The sequence below is a fragment of the Camelina sativa genome, chromosome 16 (genome assembly GCF_030686135.1).
Source record: "Camelina sativa cultivar CO46 ecotype springtype chromosome 16, ASM3068613v1".
NCBI classification, from domain to species: Eukaryota; Viridiplantae; Streptophyta; class Magnoliopsida; order Brassicales; family Brassicaceae; genus Camelina; species Camelina sativa.
Window position 1 is genome coordinate 16,906,187 of NC_141895.1, and position 20,161 is coordinate 16,926,347.

Below are 20,161 nucleotides of genomic sequence, written 5' to 3' on the forward strand. Positions count from 1 at the left end.
AACTAAGACATTAAGATAAACTTACTTCATCAGAAAGCGACCCATAGGTACCATATTCTTTTGGCCTCACTGGCCAGTCCTTTAGTTCGATGATTAGATCCCTCTAGAATTCAGTTTCGATTTCGCCATTGCCTAACGGAGTATTCCTAACAAACAAATAAACACAAGTTAATATGTTAACAAGTTGTGATTAACTTGTTAAGAAAAAGGGTCTAAAGGGTCATACGCGGCTTTCTTTAGAAAATCCAAAAGTTTCCGCAACTTGACCGAATCAACAGGTGCCAGAGGATCATATATTCCAGGTCCAGGTGAACAGTTCTTCCTCATGCACGTCAGTCCGTTGTCTCCAATATAAGGGAAAATCCTGCTTGGATGAACTTGTTGTGTAATCAATGCACTCCCATCCGCTGACAGCTTAACACTATCCAGCCTTAAAGCTTTAATTCTATGAAGCCTAATCTGTTCCTCTGCATCTTCCTCAGATTCAGGTTCAAGTATGTTGGCTTCAGCAATAATATCACATACACTGCTTTCATCAGCTTCTGCACCAGCTTCTCCCTTATTCAAACCTCCAGGTTTTACAATAGACAACGACCTAACAGCAGTAGGACTTTTAGGCTTTCTACCTCTTTTCTTTGGCTGGATGTCTCTAGCCGCTAATTCTTTGGCCTTCTGAGCCGCAGTTACTTCTTTTGCCTTCTTTGCCGCAGCTACTTCTTTGGCCTTCCTTGCCGCAGCTACTTCTTTGGCCTTCTTTGCCCCCTCTAACTCTTTGGCCTTCTCTGCCGCCTCTAACTCTTTGGCCTTCTTTGCTGCCTCAAACTCTTTGGCATTTCTCCTCGTGGAAGGCCGTGTTTTCGTATCAGCTGGAGATTTCTTTGCAGCTGGAGACTTCTGAAGGAAATCAAGAGGATTATCAAAATCATCCATCAGATTCTTGCTAATCCCATCCAAACCACTGCCATCAATAGATTTCTTTTCATGTATAGCATAGCGAAGACAATTAACGATAATGATCAGTGATCAATATTCCCTCGGTGAGACCACACATTTTCACTAATCCGATTTATAGAGACAACAATGGGGATGTTGAAGGTTCTTTAAAGTTGTGGAGTTCGGAGTAGGGAGTATTGATCCTAATCATGGGCAGAACACAAAAAGTAGTTCTTAATTTGATTTGATGAAGAGTTCAAAGAAGAGATTCCCAAGAATATGTGAGTTTCCACTTTCAAACATTTTCTCTGATCCTGAGTTTTTGTCTGTTCTTGCTTGAGGACAAGCAAAGATTCAAGTCCGGGGGAATTGATGTCACTGTATTTTATAGGTTTTAACCATAGTTTTTAGGTTTGCTTTGAGTATTTTATTGAGTCAAAGTGTGCTTTTAGTGTCTTTTATGAGTTTGTACATGTTCTAGGTTGCTTTTGAAGGAAACTGAGTGTTTTGGGGATGAAAACAAGCATCTGGAGCCAATTTGGTGAAGACTGATCGGACTAGCAAGCGGATGAAGCAAACACAGAAAAAAGCATCCTGGATCGGCTGATCCACATTTTGGATCGACCAATCCTGCACCCGAAGCAACTTTTCCTTTTTCGTTTTAAAGCGACTTTTAAGGTTTTATTTTACTATTTAAGCACGAGGCTCGACCTCTAAAAGGACAAATTTTATTTTACGCAGCCTTTAAGCACTTGTGAGCTTTGGGAGAAGATCTCTAATCCTCTTTAACACTTTGGAGAAGAATTCTGAACCCTTTTTATTTCTTTTCTTTTGCAATTCAATTTTGTCTTCTTCATATTTGATTTGTTGTTTCTCTTTCTCTATGGCTGAGTAGTTTCTCTATTGGGTTTTGGGTTTCAAAGGGGTTTATGATTCTCTAACGATGGTGTTTTAGATTGGGGATTGATTTATTTTGTTCTTCATCTATTTTTGCTCTTAAAGCCTAAACTAGATTAACTACCTAGTTTATGATCATAGGTTTAATTCATCGTGGCACCGAAAGTGTTGTTGAGTTGTTAGAAAAGAACTTAGGTGAGCAAGGTGGACCTTAGCCAACGGAAGTTGAAGTTGAAGCACCTTGTGAACTAATCAAACCTGAACTTGTTAATGCTTGCTTGGTTTGTGGATCCAAACGACGGTTTAGGGTTTAGTGAATTCATTGCTTAGATAATTATCGATGCGGAAGTAGGTTAGCTTTACAACCGTGATTTGAGTTCTAGAACGGTGTTTAACGCATCCCCATCTAACCACCTTAGTCCAAGATTATATTCCCTATAGATTCCCTATGCCAAATATTTCCTTTTTGATTCAAAACAACTTATTTACTTTCCATTTTTTAATTATTATTTGTTTCATAAAACTTCCTCTTTTGTCTTAGCTATATTTAATCTTCATAATTTCATAGTGCATAGTTTGGTCTCTGTGGATTTGATCCTGAAGTGTTACGACGACAGCACTAGATCGTGGTTGAGTACACATTAGGTTTTAATTGACTTGTTGATCAATTTGGCGCCGTTGTCGGGGACCAAACGTTGCCTTTGGAAATTTAGAATTGAATTTAGTCTAAGATATATTTTATTTTTATCTACTAATTAGTTCTTGAGCTCTTTCTCTTGTGTTTCAGGTTTATGCAAACAAGAAGCCACAAGCCTACTGATTTGCAAAATCTATGAAACTAGGAGTTAGCACAGCTTGAACGAGAGAACCAAAAAGCAAAAGCCCAGTCCAACGCTATGGCCGACGGAAACAACACGGAGACTCGTCAAGATAGGTCCCACAAGAGCGAAATGAACCTGATCCGAATCCACCAGCAAGACGTGCTACTTTGAGGGATGAAGAAGCTCACAACAGGTTGTTTCTGAATCGATCTGCGATTCAACCTCCTACTCCTGCGAGACAAGACAACGAGATTAAGCATAGTCTCATCAATTTGGTCCAGAATCGTGTGTTTAATGGATTAGCATCAGAGAGCCCTCTAGACCATATTGAAGCTTTTGAGAGATTAGCTAGTACTACGAGGTCTAATGGAGTTCCGTATGATTATCTCATGTTGACTTTGTTCCAATTCTCCTTAGGAGATAAGGCTTTGAGATGGCTAAATCTATTGGACCGAGATCACTTACCACTTGGGAGCAATGTAGAGCAGCATTTTTAAACCACTTCTACACTAAGTCACGATCAGCTATGTTAATGAGCAAGATTACTACCTTCTTACAAGGTGGTACAAAGTCTTTTTGTGAAGCGTGGGAGAGATTCAAGGAGTATATGAGGGACTGTCCTCGTCATGGCTTTTCACAAGAGAATCTTATGAACATCTTCTATGGAGGAATTGACCAGAAGTACCAGGTGGCACTCGATAATGCCAGCAGAGGAGATTTTTCTACTAAAACTGTTGTTGAAGCAAACCTCTTAATCGAAAACCTTGCAGCGAGTAACAGCAATCATAGTCATGAGTATGATCATTCTTTGCATGTTGTTAGCTCTGTGGATACAAATGTTATTAAGAATCTCGCTGCTAAGGTAGACCTTCTTTTGAAGAGAGACCAACAAGCTGTCAACATGTGCGACGGGCAGACAAGTGTTTATCAGCAAGTTTGAGTAAATTCAGGTTTTGAGCGGACAGAGGAGTTGAACTATGTAGGAGGACAAGGAAACTATCAGAATCATGGTTTTAACCAGAATTATAGAAATCATCCTAATCTCTCTTACAGAAGCACCAATGTCGAGAATCCTCAAGATCAAGTGTATCCTCCACATAGTCAACAAGGTAACTTCCCGCAAGGATTTCAGAACAAGGGTGCTGGATTTAATAGCTCAAATTTCCAAGGATACCACGCTCCATCTGCAGCTCCACAAGATGACAAACTCGAATTGATGATTCAAGCACTGTTGGACGGCCATAAGAAAAGTTCTGCTGAGACTAATGTCAAGATTGATAGCATGTACAATGATTTGAATGGGAAATTTGAGAGTTTGAGTTCGCGTGTTGATTCCATTGATAAGAGAGTCTCTGTTATTTCTTCTATCTCTAAGAACAAAGAGTCATGCAATGTTATAACACTCCATGATGGGATTGAAGATGAGCTGAGTTGTGCTGTGATCAACTCATGTTTGGCTTCCGCAGAGCGAGGATCGATCAGTCTTGAGCGTAGATCGACCAGCCTTATTTATCCTGATAATTTGAGTTTGATCCCCAGCGAAGTTGGATCAACCGATCCCCCCTATAGATCGGCTGATCCCGTCGTTGTTGCAGAGCCCGTCTCAGAAAATTTCACTCCTTCTGTTGAACGACCGTTCCATGCTGCAAGAATGGGGAATTACGATTCATCTGCGCCTAATATGAATACCAAGGAATCCCTTCTTGTGGAACCAAAGCCCTATAGGCCACAAATTCCTTTTCCAAGAAGACATGTGAAGAAACCTCTGGATGAAAAGAAGTATGATCGGTACAAAGAAGTTATGAGTGAGTTCACCGCTGACATTTCATTTACAGAGGCAGTAAAGCATATCTCTTTGTTTAAGAAGGTTTACAATGATGTTGTGGTTGAAGAAAAGGATTTGGTGGAAGTTAAGGCGTTTTTGTCTCTAGAGAAGAAGAACATTCCTGCTCCATCTTTGAAAAGATTACCGAAGTTAGAAGATCCAGGAAAATTTGTTGTTCCATGCTCCATCTTAGGAGTTGATGTTCACATATTTTACCTTGTCTTACCTTAGTTTATTTACACATTTTGCAGGTTTTACTAGCTTGTTAGGTCATCATTGAGTAGTTTTAGGGCTCTTTATGCATTAGGGTAGATTTGCATTGCATTGCATTGTTTCTTGCATAAACAGGTGATTTAGGACCCAATGGAGCATGGATAAGTGCTGAGGGAGAGTGAAGCCATCAAGAGAAGCAGACAAAGGAGCTAGAGCATAAGAGAATCAAGGTCCCGGAGTTCACTCGACCACCACACTCGTCCAGACACTCGACCGTGTGCTGAGAGGGACTCGACCGACTGAAAGGAGCAGAAGAAGAGGTCACTTGACCAGGCACTCGACCGAGCACCTGGTCGAGTCAACCGAGCCGCCTCTCTATTTTGTCATGTAGTCATTTTAGGGCTTCCCTACTTTTCTATATATACCCTTTGTAATCTATGGCCGCTGACAAGCCACTTTACAGAGGAAGAATATCACAAAAACCTAGTTTTTACCATTTTTGGGATTTTAGCTTTTAAGTTTACATCATCAACACTTTTAAGCTTTTTCCTTAGATTTTTGTACCTTGTTGCTTCTGTAACTTTTTGGGTATTGAGAATCTAAGTTTATTTCCTTGAACAAAGTTGTCAATCTTCATCTTATGTTTCTAATCATGCAAGTTTCATTGATTTCTGGGTTTATGATTTTGTTCATCATGTGTTATTCATCTGAGTAGTGTGTTAGGATCTTAGGGATGGATTAGGCTGGATGAGAGTTATGGTAGTTTAGACTGACCAAGCTTGATTGTTTAAATATCTCTTCTAGATTAGGCATGCTCTATGCTGTTCTTATATTTGAGAGGGTAAGAACAGATCCAAGGTTACTTAGCATCATACCAATGTTTAAGCTTCTGGATAATACTAATGCTAGAGATTACTGCTCCTATCCCAAGAGATTGGTTGTGTAGGAAGGTTTTTGACATGTGATGATCTGGATCTTTATGCCTGCTTTTATATGCAATAGCTAGTGAGAACTAGATCTAGGAGTATCTAAGCTTGATTCTTATTGTCATGAGAATGGATTAACAAGTATTGGAAGATCATTGTCTAGAGATAGTTCACTGTTGATTGAGGTTTGTTGGTCAGTTTAGATTAGTATAGCTCAAGTCCAGCCCATGAATCTATCCCTAGGACCTTATGTGTTTATTGATTTCTCTAGTTGATTATTGTTACCCACTTTCTGTTTGATTTACTTTCAACCAGCTATGTTTGATTGTTAAGTTCTGTTTCTGTTCTTCGTAGCTTCCCACTCGACCCAGTACTCGATCGAGCATACGATCGAGTGCCTGCTCGAGTCTGTTTCCCAGTTCTTGCTTTATGACCTGCATCCTTCTAGTTTCATTCCTGTTTCAATGCATAACTTAGTGTCAATTATTACCTTGCATTTAAACCGTCATCTTAGTAGTTTTACATTCTGCATTTACATTTTTGTCATCAAACAGTTACACCAGAACCATTTCATATTTGGCTTAACTTAGATAAGTGTCTACATTTGACAGCTTGCATCATACTCATTATGGATTGACATCTCTTATACTGCAACTACATAAGAGAAATTGAAACCTCTTGCATTCCACCTTATTATATATCTTTGGTTTTAGCTTCTGTCTCTTGTCTGATTGCATCATTCATACATTTATAAGTATTTCAAAACCACACAAAAAAATATGTTTCAGGAGTGAACTTTGAGGATTCCCTTTGCGACACTGGATCTAGTGTGAACGTAATGTTTAAAGTTGTCGCAGAGAGGTTGGGGATTGACGATATGAAGGCTTCTAAGGTCCATCTTAAGTTTGCAAATGCTGTCACCACGACTCCACAAGGCTTCATTAGTAATTTAGATGTTCAAGTTGAGAGTTGCTTGGTTCCTACAGATTTTCATGTTGTGGAAATGAGCGAGGGTTCTGTTATGCCTTTGATTCTTGGAAGACCTTTCCTAGCAACAATGGGAACAGTTTGTTGACTTGCCTAATAAGAGGTTCACTTTCTCTAACATTGATGATAAAGTCTTCTACAACGCAATCACTACAAATGAATCTACAAGACATTGTCTAACTATAGAAAATGAGAGTGGATGTCATGATAATGGGAGAAAATGGTGATAAGAATGAGGTCAACGAAGTCCTGGATGGAGACACTCATTTTTCTAAGAGGAGTTCTAAGAAGATTAAGAAGAGAGAAAAGCCGAAGATAGAAAGAGTAATACGAGATCTTCACATAACCTTGGTACCCCATAAATATGTTAGAGACACCATTGAGTACAAGGTGAAGTGTAAAGGAGTATCTCGGCCTTTCTCTAAGGTTACAGCCATCCTCACTCCGGAGTTTAAAGATAAAGGCCAAGAAGCAATGGATGATATGATGAAAAGGATTCTCGAGCATAAGATGACGAATGGGAGAGCTTGTTTTGACACAAGTTCTCATCCTCCCATCACTTGAAACCTGAAACCACGGTCAAGCTATAGACCTTAAACAAGCGCTTATGGGAGGCAACCCATGGGGTTTGTGCTGGCTTACCCTTTATTTTTTTTTGTCTTAGGATTTTGGTTTTGTTTTTAGGATTTATTACTGTGAAATCATGTCTGGTGTTAAGTATTTTCAGGAACAGTTTCCAAACGCAGAAGATGCAAAATTTTCTTTTTGTTCTAGGAGCTTTGGATCGATCGATCCTCCTTACAGATCGGTCGATCCCATTGGTTTCTACGGGTATCTCCAAGTTCAATAATGTTTAAGATCAGTCGATCCCATTCCGAGACCGATTGATCCCCACCCTTGCCAACACAACTCCGACACCAGCTGCGAAATCACCGGTTTTTGTTTCTTTTCCTTTCTTTTTCTTTTTCATTTTTGTTATTTTCTTTGAGGGATTCGTTCTTTCCTTGGTTTTGCTTTCACACCGGGACGGTGTGAAGTCCGGGGGAGGGATGTCTCCAAGTTACTAATGTCGTTTTCTTTGGTTGTTTTACTTGGATTTTTTTTTTCTTTGAGTCTTTTTAGTCTTTTATGAGTTTGTACAGGTTCTAGGTTGCTTTTGAAGGAAACTGAGTGTTTTGGGGATGAAAACAAGCGTCTGGAGCCAATTTGGTGAAGACTGATCGAACTAGCAAGCAGATGAAGCAAACACAGAAAAAAACATTCTGGATCGGCTGATTCACATTTTGGATCGACCAATCCCGTACCCGAAGCAACTTTTCCTTTTTCGTTTTAAACTCACTTTTAGGGTTTTATTTTACTATTTAAGCACGACGCTCGACCTCTAAAAAGACAACTTTTATTTTACGCAGCCTTTGAGCACTTGTGAGCTTTGGGAGAAGATCTCTAATCCTCTTTAACACTTTGGAGAAGAATTCTGAACCCTTTTTATTTCTTTTCTTTTGCAATTCAATTATGTCTTCTTCATCTTTGATTTGCTGTTTCTCTTTCTCTATGGCTGAGTAGTTTCTCTATTGGGTTTCGGGTTTCAAAGGGGTTTATGATTCTCTAACGATGGTGTTTTAGATTGGGGATTGATTTATTATGTTCTTCATCTATTGTTGTTCTTAAAGCCTAAACTAGATTAGCTACCTAGTTTATGATCATAGGTTTAATTCATCGTGGCACCGAAAGTGTTGTTGAGTTGCTAGAAAAGAACTTAGGTGAGCAAGGTGGAACTTAGCCAACGGAAGTTGAAGTTGAGGCACCTTGTGAACTAATCAAACCTGAACTTGTTAATGCTTGCTTGGTTTGCTGGATCCAAACGACGGTTTAGGGTTTAGTGAATTCATTGCTTAGATAGTTATCGTTGCGGAAGTAGGTTAGCTTTACAACCGTGATTTGAGTTCTAGAACGGTGTTTAACGCATCCCCATCTAACCACCTTAGTCCGAGATTATATTCCCTATAGATTTCCTATGCCCAATATTTCCTTTTTGATTCAAAACAACTTATTTACTTTCTGTTTTTTTAATTATTACTTGTTTCACAAAACTTCTTCTTTTGTCTTAGCTATATTTAATCTCTATAATTTCATAGTGCATAGTTTGGTCTATGTGGATTCGATCCCTAAGTGTTACGACGACAACACTAGATCGTGGTTGAGTACACATTAGGTTTTAATTGACCTGTTGATCAATGAAACCCATCAATAAGTTTTAACTCAGCCTTCAATAAACCATAACTCAGCCATCATAGAACATAAATCAGTCATCAAAGAACCATAACGCAGCCATATAAGAACCATAACTCAGCCATCACTAAACCATAACTCAGCAATTACTATACTAAATAATAACTAAGTCATTACTAAACAATCACTCAACCAATGATAAACCATATCTCAGCCATCATTTAAAACATTAACTCAGCCAGTAACTATCAGTCTTACCTCACCAAGCGCTCTGATCTGTTCAGAAATAACTGTTTCCATCGTTGAACGTGTACGGTTTCAATGCCATCGAAGCAACGGTACCATCTTCAGCTGATGCATTCCCAAACCGATCTCCAAAGCATTTGATGGACTCATACGCCCAAGCTTGTAACACGGTGTAAACCCACTAAGGGTGTACGATTTCCCCGTAGGCCTCAACAACTTTATGCCATCAACAAGGGCTTCAAATGCTGACCGACCCCAAGGATAAGTCTTCATTGCTTCATCATCAAAAACTCTTTTGGCACTTTCATATGGAATTCTAGAGTTATGATGCAAACCATAAAGTCGAATGTGTTGAAGAAGCAACAGCCCCAACCATTTACGATGATCACGGTTTAGCCGTTGCCGGCACACTTTCAGTCCTTCCCTAAGTTCATTTAATGATGGACCTTCCCCACCAGGCACTTTCAAAAGTCTGAAGAAATTATTGTGTTCCTCTTCAATAACTATTTTAAAAAAAAATTCCAGAAAAAAATACAAACTATTTATTTTTGCCAAAAAAATACATGAACTTTTTTTTCTTTGCCTGAAAAATACATAATTTTCCATTTCTTATTTTTTCATTAACAAGGTTAGAGATCAATACACATAATTTTCTCTGCTCTTTTGAACTTTATAAAAGTTTTAACTACTATTTAGGAAAACTAAATTCAAGAACAAAAATACACAATTAGATTACTCTACTCCAAATTTCTCAATTAGTGTTTTTTTTTGGATTTATAACGACTTTACAAATTTTGAAACTTCATCAACACTTAAACTCTAAAATTTCATGAGATCTCCACCTTTGTAGACCTTTGTATACCTTTCATACTCCATCTAATTGTGTATTTTTGTGTATTTTTGTAGACCTTTGTAGACCTTTTTAATCTAATTGTGTATTTTTGTTCTTGAATTTAGGTATCCTAAATAGTAGTATAAACTTCATACTTGTATGAAGTTCAAGAGAGCAGATAAAATTATTAGTTTTGATCTCTAACATTGTTAATGGAAAAAAATAAGAAATAGAAATTATGTATTTTTCAGGCAAAGAAAAAAAGTTCATGTATTTTTTGGCAAAAAATAAATAATTTGTGTTTTTTCTAGAAATTTTGTCAAAAATAGTAATGTCGTCATAATGCCGTTAACGGTCGTAACAGAGAGAAAAAGAAATTGAAAAAAAATAATAGTTCATGTATTTTTTATTAACTAAAAAATAGTTGTATATTTCTATAACAACGAAAAAAGTTTATGTTTTTTTCTGGCAAATATTAAATAGTTGGTGTTTTTTATTTGGGAATTTTCCCAAAAAAAACTCAAGATATCTTTTTTTATTATCAAAATGGTTTTATTAGTTGACTATGACTCTGAAAGACTTCGCTAATTTTTTAACTTAGTCAATACGCGAGTTGATGACAGAGAAAGATTGGTCATTGGTCTGAGGGTAGCAGAGAAAAGTGATGTAGAGAGAAAAAGAGATGGCCAAACTTTCTATGGAATGAACAGACTTGTCCGTATACACGATCTCTTATCTCCTCTATATGTGAATGTTTGTCTTCATCCTCTAAAACTATCAAAGAGACAAGTCCAAAGGACAATTTACGAGACTAACAAATTTAGCCGTCTCGAAAAGTCATCAATATTTAGTAACTATAAGTCATCGAGTGCTATGCACGAAACCAGAATTTAAATTTGAACCAAAATTTTATGAATTTGTAAGAGATTTTTGAGAACAGAGAAACATCCCACAATCTAACATAATTTAGAATCCTTTCTTACCCATGAATCATTTATAAGATTGAAACCCAAAAATACATTTTTATATAATTTAGAATCTTTTCTTGTCCATGAATCACATAGATAAGATTGAAACCCATAATTATAATTGTAAAGTAAACTATAATCATTTTTTTTTTCCTATGACGAAACCATAAACTGATAAATGATGATTTAGATAGGAAAGGGTTGAAGAAGGGAAGAAGGAAATGTTGAGATTTTTTTTTTCTATGGACCTCTAGTTAATTAAGTACAAAGCACAAATGAATTTAGTTAATTAGGCCCAAACAATAACATAATACATGTGTCATATAGATAACGCCAAGTATCATCTTCGTAACAAAAATTGAAAAAAACCTTCTTATATTATATAAGATTGTAAGAATCAAAATTCACATTAGAGAATTTTAACATATGCTCATGAAGAAAGGCATATGCTGATTTTTCTGATTTTAATTATTGATTTTTTTTTTAAATATTTAGGCATATTATTGTATTTTGATTGGCAAATTAAAAAGAGTGAATAAGAATTTTTATGAAAAATATGGTTGCTACAAATTAAGATTTGACTGAGTTTACCCAAGGAAAAACACGCGAGGCCTAAAGATATTATAAAACAGAGAGGAGATGAGATCTAGCGTTGCTCACATAAGTAGAAGAGAGGCAAAAAAACCAGAGAGAAAAATAGGGAGTCGGGTTTGTCCGCTAGGTGCTCCTGCATTGGTTGATGAGGTTAATGCTTTTGCTACCGGAGGTAGTGGTGGCTCACTGACATCAGCATTTGTGAAAACAAGGTTTGGAGCTTCGGCCGGAGGTAAGGACAGAGGACTCACAAGATAATTTAAGAGGCCACCGGGTTCAATGGCTGACATGTAAGGTGGTATTACTTTTCTGCCCAAACATCGATTCCCTGAAGAAGATAAACAAAGTTACGTATTGATGTTAATATTCTTTTTTTTTGGTTGTGAGACCCTTTTGGTGTAAATTTAAACCACTTACGTTTGTATCTTGCTGCTGTGAAAGGGTATTCGGTGATGGTTCCGTTGATACCGAGTCCATAGGTATATGTGTTTATCTCAATAGTTGCATCGTAGAAGCTGTCGAGTTTTTGAGAGACAAACTCATTCTGAAACAGTTCCACATAAACCTGAAGCTGAGACTTCTGCAGCCTCTCAACAACCGCGGTTTGCCCAGTGACAAACCTTTTAGTGGCGGGAAAGACTGATGATTTTCCGATGACAACAGCGTTAGCAAATTTCTTTATGTCTTGTATAGCCGAGTCAAGAATATCACTAATGGTTTCTTCAATTCTGTAGACAGTCTCGTACTTGCTCTGCTTTTTGAATTCCCGTAGAACCGAGCTGTTCGTAGACTGAATCATGACCTTTGTTGTGGTTATGTTGTTGTAACCAGTTTCTGTGAGTGTGTCCAGAACCGCTCTAATAACGTCGAGCCCTTGCTTCTCTCTCAGGTACACTACATTCTGGAGGAAACAAAAAAGGCACATGATTGATTCATGTTTTATGATTAAAAGAAGGTAATTATAGATGATAACTCACCTCAACAATGATCAAAACACCGGAGAGAGATGTGGAGTTCTTTGCCAAGTCTAGGAATTGAGAAAGCGAAATAAGATTTCCAGAATTTGACTCATTCGGATTCCTTAACATACTATTTGACCTGTAAGGGTTTGAAATAGCAGCTGCACAAAAATATGGGAATATAGTTACTGTAACTTTCCAAGTTATGTAATCGCTAAATTAACTAGTAATAATTTTGTCCACAACATATCAAGCTAGGAGAATGTTAGTTTTTTTAAGAAAACAAGTATTTGCATCTATATATAACCTCTTTAGTCTAAGTGAGTAGAAACTAGAAATAGTAGGAACAATAGTGTAGTAACAACACAGACTTACATTTTTCTGAAGCAAGTGGAAACTTTGAAGGGAAACTTACGAGTCAAATTTTGGATCTCAGGCCATGTTAGACTAAAAGTGTATACCCCACCATTTGAGCTAATTTCAGAAACAGTTGTTAGACGGTTTCTGAAAGGAGTTTGTGCGACCATTGTGCTATCCCCGAGATCGATAGAATTTGAGCAAAAGGGTGTACCGTCGCTGCACATTTGGACCGAGCAATCAATAACATCAGCACCATCTTTGATTGCCTTCTCATATGCCAAGTTCGTACATCCAGGATAGTCCCCACTCGCACCATTTTTTGATATTACAAGAAAATCCACTGAGGTACGAATTAACTTAATTTTAATCTTTCTAATTGCGATTAAAATGCAAAGTAATTACTGTCGTTACCTTGTTTCGTAGCGTTCCTGCCAATGTGGGAGAAGCAATCTAAGGAAAATATGAAGAAAAAAATAAAAATTAATTTCGAATATATATCCTTTTTTTAAGGACAAAATGGTGTCTGCAAAAGAGAGATTGCTTACCAATGGATGCAGATGCAGTTAAGGGAAAATCAGAGACCACACCATCGACAGAAAAATCGCCATTGTCCACAAAAGATAGATACTCAGACACTGGATCGAAACTGTAGTTATGAGCAATATCAGCATCATTTGCGAAACCTGACACATATACTTCTAATCCCGCTTTGTGAGCATCTTGAACTAAGGATGTATGTGGAATCAAGTACTGCTTGTTATCAAGTTGCAATATATATGACTTGGGAACAAGAATCCCTGAAGAAAACGTCTTGACAAACGTTAGGTTACTCAAGATAGAACCGTATGTTTGGTTTGTGGTCGGCTCGAAATCTTCTTTTGCAAGAAACTGGAACACAAAGCTCGGTCCGTTATGCTTGAAATGGCCAGCAATTTTCATAAAGAAATTCACTTCAGGGGAAGATATGAAATTAATGGAAACAGTTCTTGAGGCTGATACTATAAAACTACTCATGCTTAAATTGTGTTGCTCGTAGAATGCATCGTGCTGAGCATTTAACCAAAAACCTCCTTGTGGCTTAATCTGCTCGGCTACATTTTGAATCGTCAGAATTGTATATCCATTTCCATCGAACTTATTTGATCGCGATGGTATTCCTCGAAATACTAAGGTAATAAGAAAAAATATTTGTGAGAAGTTACAGGAGAAAAAACAAAACTTAATGTAACATTCTACAAAAGCACTAACTTAGTCATAAACGCTTACAGGCTACATTCTGTAGATCTCTCAAGGTGGAATCAATCGCGAACCAACCCTGAGTAGTGACTCCATTAACCGGGTAAAAGTTTTTGCGATTTGGGTACACAAGTTCAATATTCGAAGCATTAGCCATATTTAAATCAGGGAAGCAAATCCCAGCCCCGTCTTTGGTTAGCTGAACATCACACCATAGAACAACATCGTCTACACTTGTCTGGATTGCAAGATTGTAAGCATCAATACTCGAATCCGGTAACAATCCAGAAAACCCACCACGAGCAATCACACGTGGAGCTTCACCTAGTAATTAATAAAGTCATAAGAAGTAATATTCCGAAAAGTTATATTTAGTCCGACAAAAGTATATATGCTACCACAATCAAAGTAATTATTGGACTTGGTTATTAAAGGACTCTTGTTTCAACATAATTTATTGAAAACCATGCGGAAAAGAAAGAAAGAAAGAGAGAAAGTGGGATCCAACTCTCACCATTGAGTGTCTGCCATCGACTTCTTGATCTTTGAGCATCGATTTGAGGAGCGAACAGCTGAATCAGAACTACACCACATAACAAAAGCGTTGAAGATCGTAACAGTAGCATTTTTGGATAACCTAGCCGGGTATCAGAACTACACCACATAATAATAGCGTTTAAAGCTTTTTTTTTCTTCTTGATGTATAAACATTGAAGTCATAATGGAGAAATACAGAGAGACTAAGACTCAAGAACTCGTCTTTAATGAATTGGCCTTAGTCGTTGACTGAACAAATATAGGGAGACTCAAGACACAAGAGCATTGATAAATTGGCTTTATTAGTTTATTTATAATTGACCAATCAGAGCTCTTTTAAAAATCAAATGGCCTTATTACTAGATAGCGACTCTTATTATAATCTCTCAAATATAATATTTTAGTAGTAATAATTTAATTAAATTAATTATTTCAATTTTGAACAAAAAATAAATAAATTTTAAACCAAATCTATATTAACATATATTTAATGAATCTCTCAATAGTTTTTCAACAGTTCTCATTTCTCTCTTCCATTTTTTTACTTTTCTTTTTAAAATTGTTGAGAATATTTGTAAACCTACTCCAAAATAATGGTCTACTATTCATTTTGCTTGGACGTGATTTAAAAAGTGGTGAAGAAAAAGAACATTTGAATAGTATTTGTCATTTATTTGCCATATCAACTATGCTAATAGCATTCCCATCACACAACTTATGGGATGTCTTTTTATGAAAGTCAAATAAATAATAATAATAATAATAATAAATTAAAAGAAGGAGAGAGAAGATTTAATTTTGAGATGAAGCGTCTGTGTCTTGACATCTAAAGACACAGACCCTGTTTTAAAAATAGCTAGGCGTTAGTGGGATGTGAGGGAGCGTCTAGCAATTAATCGGATTTAAATCAGGAATTAATCGGAGACTAGTTTTAGGGTTTTTATCTATTTATGTCTATAATAAGTTACAATTGTATAATATTATTAAGATTTAATCATAGTCTAGTGGTTTATGTGACTACATACAGTAAATGTGTCCCGAATTCTACTTCTAGAAGTTGTGTTTTTTTGTCAATTTTATTTAATTAGGGGCAAAATGGTCATTTCGACATCATCTTCTCCACTCGACATCTGCAACCCTAAACTATGGCCGCCCCTCATTTTTCAACTTGTTTTTCAGTGAATTCACTTCCGATTCAACTGATTTCAAGAACTAAATAATAGATCTAACTTATATCATACTATTTTAAGTCAAAGAAGACAAAATTTACCAACTTTTTTTTTGTTTCCGATTTTTACTCCGATTTGGCTGAAATCCTGGCGGACCTCTGCTGCCAAGCGATTAATCGGCGCCTAATCGGCCTCCGCGGCCGTGTTTTTGAACAGGGACACAAATGAGAGAAAAGGTGAACAGCTGTTCTACTCTTAGTGGTGTTGTACAATAAATTTAATTAAATTTAAAAATAATATATATATATATATATATATATATACTAAAAATAATAATTATTAAGTTTTTTAAAAATAATAATTATTTTAAATTAAATAAAAATGTAATAATGTACATTAATCTATACTTTAAATCCACATTTTACTACTAAATTGTAACTAAAATTACATAAATTATGAATTGACTATTTTATTTGACCATTCATTTCATTCCAACACATTATTAATTATAATTGTAACTCCTCTAATTAAATTATATTAGAAATGTAACTTTCAACCCCTTGGAATCCCATTAATAATCATTCTCACATCATCATCCATCATATGTAGAATCCTAAATATTTTCTTTGTTTTGTTTATGTTCTTGCATGGGTTCAAACCTCATAGTAAGAATGTGATTATATAATTTGTACAATTTTATTCTTTGTTTTATGTATTTCTTCCTTCCTTCTTTGTATTCTTATTATTTTTAATTTTCAATTACATATGTATAATAAATTAATTTAGAAATGTAACTTCCATCCCTTGAAATCTTATAAATAATCATTCTCACATCATCATCCACCATATCTCATATTCTAAATATTACTTGTTTTGTTTATGTTCTTGCATAGATTCAAAACTCATGGTAAGAGTGTGTGATATATACTTTTTTTGATTTCTCTTATATTTTGTTCAAATTTATTTATTTGTTTTTTTTATACTCAAAATCTGATTATATTGATTTAGGAAATGTCATTACAAAGAGGAAGGACTAGCCATTCTGGAACCATTACAGGCTCAACATAGTGCTTATGATCTCTACAACCAAATTTTGCTAAAGTATGAGACACATTGTTATATTCCCTTTTTATAAATTTAAATCTGATGAAACTGAATTTTGATGCCCAAAACATTATATCCTGCAGAAGGTTTGATAGAGATGCATTATTGTAAGATCCATTAATCAGCTTGCACAAAGATTCATTGTCGCCTTCAAAGATTACTGCACCATATCCTTGTTGCCATGTTTGTTCTAGAGCCAATATTAAAGCCTTTGCTTCAGCCTCCAATGGTTTTTCTGCATCAGTTAGTTTCGTTGCACCCCAAATGAGTTCCTTACCTTGATGATCTCTAACTATCCAACCACCTGTGACTGTATGATTTACAATGTCGAAACCTGCATCAAAATTACATTTCTTTATTAGGAAAATGGGAGGTATCCATGGAGATGAATTTATAACAGGAGAATGTCTGCTATCACGATGGACTGAGACTATTGAGATGTTTATCCACTCCTTTGTTTCAGCGATTGATAGTAAAACCGTTTTAGAAGCCCCTTCTCGATAATCATTAAAGATAGAGTTATTCCTAGCCTTCCAAATACGCCAAAGTAGCCAAAAAGGAAGTAAGGAATCAAAAGTATTGGAATTCTGTTGGATCGATTGGTTGATGATAATTGATAGATTACTCTCTGGATCTTGTGCTAGATGATTGACATCTAGTAAGGGTGTGTTAGAGGTACGCCAGACCATTTTTGCAAAAGGGCATGTGAAGAGAGCATGGAGTATAGTTTCATCCTCTTGTCTACATCTGGGGCAAATGGCTTCTATTGTCATCCCTCTTGATCTTAAACGTGTAGTGGTTGGAAGACGTCCTCGGTGCTTGACATTGCGAAACAACCACCAATAAGGTTATTTTCCGGTAGATTTCATGACTTTCCTTAATTTTTTAGCGAAATTAGACTTCATTTGTCAGTCTAACTGTCATAATATCATGTAAAGTCTACTATGTTGTCAATTTTGCAATTAAAAATTTATCGAGTTTCGAGCCCGTAGACTGAAATTTTTGTAACATCCGTGAACCAAAATTGGGGATTTTGGGGATGGGTGTCGATCAACACCAGCTTTTCTGGTTCGACCAGATTGTTTAATTTGTCATTTTGGGTCAGTTTGGTTTAGGGAAAACCATTGAACCATCATATTTAAGTGGGGAGAACGACCCTAGGTCGTGTTATTAGTGGTGTTACGCCGTTTGAGACAAAGAGAAAAGGAGAGAAAGTGTGCTTGAGGGTTTTGGAAGAGGGGATGTGTCGGATTTCTAGGCTTGTGGGGTGAGATCTGTTCCTGTGGAGTGGAGAGCTAGAGCTAAGGACGAAGGGGAAGCTTTCTAAGGTGTTGGATTCGTCATCTTTTGGTCAGAATCTTCCTGCAGAAGAGGTGAGTGCTTGACCATGGCTGATCTAAGTCTGAGATCTCTTTTGTTTGGTTGTTCCTTGTCTATTGTGTTGTTTGTTTGCTTGGTTTTGTTGTTTTAGTGTTTCCCATAGGTTCCTGAGGCATTTGGGAGAGTTTGAGACAGTTTCGTGGTGACTCGAAACGGAGGATCGACGTTCAGATTTGTGCAGTTCGCGTTTGCAGAGTCAGTTTCGATCGACACATGTGTGGTGTCGGTCGACACCATTTTGTGCTAGCGTCGATCGACACCAATGTGGAGTCCTAGCATCATCCTCTTCGAGCCTTCAATGAGATTCCACGGTAAGATGTGTGTGTGCTTGTATGTGGTTTTGAATTTTGTGCTTAGCTTTCTGTTCTGGGTAGTGCAGATGGTTAGAGAAGATGTTGTTGCTGGTCGTGGTCGTGGACGCGGACGTGGTCAGGGACGCGGTCGTGGTCGTGGTAGGGATAGAGTCCTAGCAGTGAGTGAGTCTGTTGAGCAGAGTGTGACAGCTGAGGGGGTCGACGAGTCGCAGGACTTCCAGGAGGGGTCCATGAGTGTGGCCGGTGGTGGTACTGATAGGACCGTAGGCGCTGAGGGGGTCGGTGCGGGCGGTGTCGGTGCTCGAGTGGCCGGTGGTGCTATGGTTCCGGGTGTGGGAATCCCAGCAGGTGGAGCCCCTGTGGGAGGAGTGGACTTGGCGGGCTTGTTGACACAGCTGTTGGAGCGGATACTGGGAGTGGGTCCGGCTCATGCTCAGGTAGTGCCACCAGTGGTGGAAGAGGAGCAGCAGCCAAGGGCGGCAGATGTGAGAGCTCATGCTTGCTATCTGTCTATGCAGAGAGAGATGCATAACCTGGATATTGTGCGGTTTTCGGGTGGTATAGATTCTACTGCTGCAGATGCGTGGAGGACGAGTGTGGAACGTAATTTCCAGACTCTGAGATGTCCTGAGGAGTTTTGGGTGGACATAGGTGTCCACCACTTGATTGGTGATGCCCAGGTGTGGTGGCGATCAGTTGCTGCTAGGAGAGTGCAGAGGGAGATGACTTGGGCAGACTTTGTGGAGGAGTTCAACCGCAAGTATTTCCTGAGAGAGGCATTAGACCGATTGGAGGTGCAGTTTCTTCAGCTATCTCAGGGAACTCGGTCGGTGCGGGAGCTGGACTTGGAGTTCAGTCGACTTCTTTCTTATGGGGGTCGGGCGATGGAGTCCGAGGTGGCTCAGGTCAGGACGTTCTTGAGGGCGCTTTGTGAGGACTTGAGGGTCCACTGCAGAGGGAGGAGTGATGGTACGAGGGCGGAGCTAGTGGAGACTGCTGCAGATATAGAGGATGAATTGAGGTCACACGTAGTGGTGGTCAGTCCAGCGGTTCAGACAGAGGAGACTTTGGAGCGGAACAATCCGAGCAAGGGTAACAAGTCGGAGCAAAGGCAAAAGAGGAAGCGGGAAGACACGTCAGGTATGCAGCAAGGTGGGCGAGGGTGCTTCGAATGTGGAAGCAGGAACCATAGGTTTGTAGACTGTCCCAAGAAAGGTGATCTAGAGGAGAATCGTCTATCGTATTACCATTGTGGGGAGGATGAGCACATCAAGCCTTTCTGTCCTAAATGGAGGCAGATGATGGAGGGTGCGTCACAACCGAAGGGAGGACCGGGTGCTCAACCCGGAGTTTAGTTGGCTTCTGTTTCTTTTTATTTCAGCTATGTATTTTTGTTTGGATTTCGTAATGTTTATTTCACTTGAGGATTTAATAAAATGGAGTTATTTGGAATTTGTGGATTTTGTGGAAAAGGGAATCACTCGGGGTTCTATAAAATGGAAAGTTGCCATAAACAGAAATTTTCTAAAAATGGAAAGTTTCTAAAAATGGAAAGTTCTATGCATAGTTAGGACTTGTCTATTTTTGGAAAGGCATGTGAAATGCCTAGAGTGGCGGGATTGTGTAGAGGT

General features: G+C 37.9%; 2 protein-coding genes and 1 non-coding gene across 6 annotated transcripts; all 3 read right to left on the bottom strand.

The window, feature by feature from the left end:
- Positions 1–3,177: 3,177 nt before the first annotated feature.
- On the bottom strand, positions 3,178–3,284 carry LOC147925639 (small nucleolar RNA R71). Its single transcript, XR_015585563.1, has one exon. It is a non-coding gene; the product is annotated as a small nucleolar RNA R71 (small nucleolar RNA).
- Positions 3,285–11,406: 8,122 nt separating this feature from the next.
- On the bottom strand, positions 11,407–14,872 carry LOC147925640 (glycerophosphodiester phosphodiesterase GDPDL1-like). 4 transcript variants are annotated; one of them, XR_015583662.1, is made up of 8 exons: positions 14,541–14,872; positions 14,057–14,350; positions 13,336–13,956; positions 13,202–13,240; positions 12,806–13,006; positions 12,449–12,591; positions 11,889–12,372; positions 11,407–11,799 (listed from the first exon to the last, which is right to left on the bottom strand). XR_015583662.1 is itself a non-coding variant. In XM_087490242.1 (8 exons), exons 1-8 carry the CDS (start codon positions 14,689–14,691, stop codon positions 11,534–11,536), a joined length of 2,283 nt encoding a protein of 760 aa, XP_087346368.1. In that variant the 5' UTR covers positions 14,692–14,872; the 3' UTR covers positions 11,407–11,533. The 4 variants fall into 4 exon arrangements, 2 of the variants coding, with proteins under 2 accessions (XP_087346368.1, XP_087346369.1); XR_015583661.1 differs by having other exon boundaries at positions 12,806–13,130; XM_087490242.1 differs by having other exon boundaries at positions 12,846–13,130.
- A 1,864-nt stretch (positions 14,873–16,736) lies between these two features.
- LOC147925641 (uncharacterized) lies at positions 16,737–17,525 on the bottom strand. Its single transcript, XM_087492703.1, has one exon. The coding sequence runs from the start codon at positions 17,523–17,525 to the stop codon at positions 16,737–16,739; it is 789 nt and encodes a 262-aa protein (XP_087348829.1).
- Between the last annotated feature and the right edge of the window lie 2,636 nt (positions 17,526–20,161).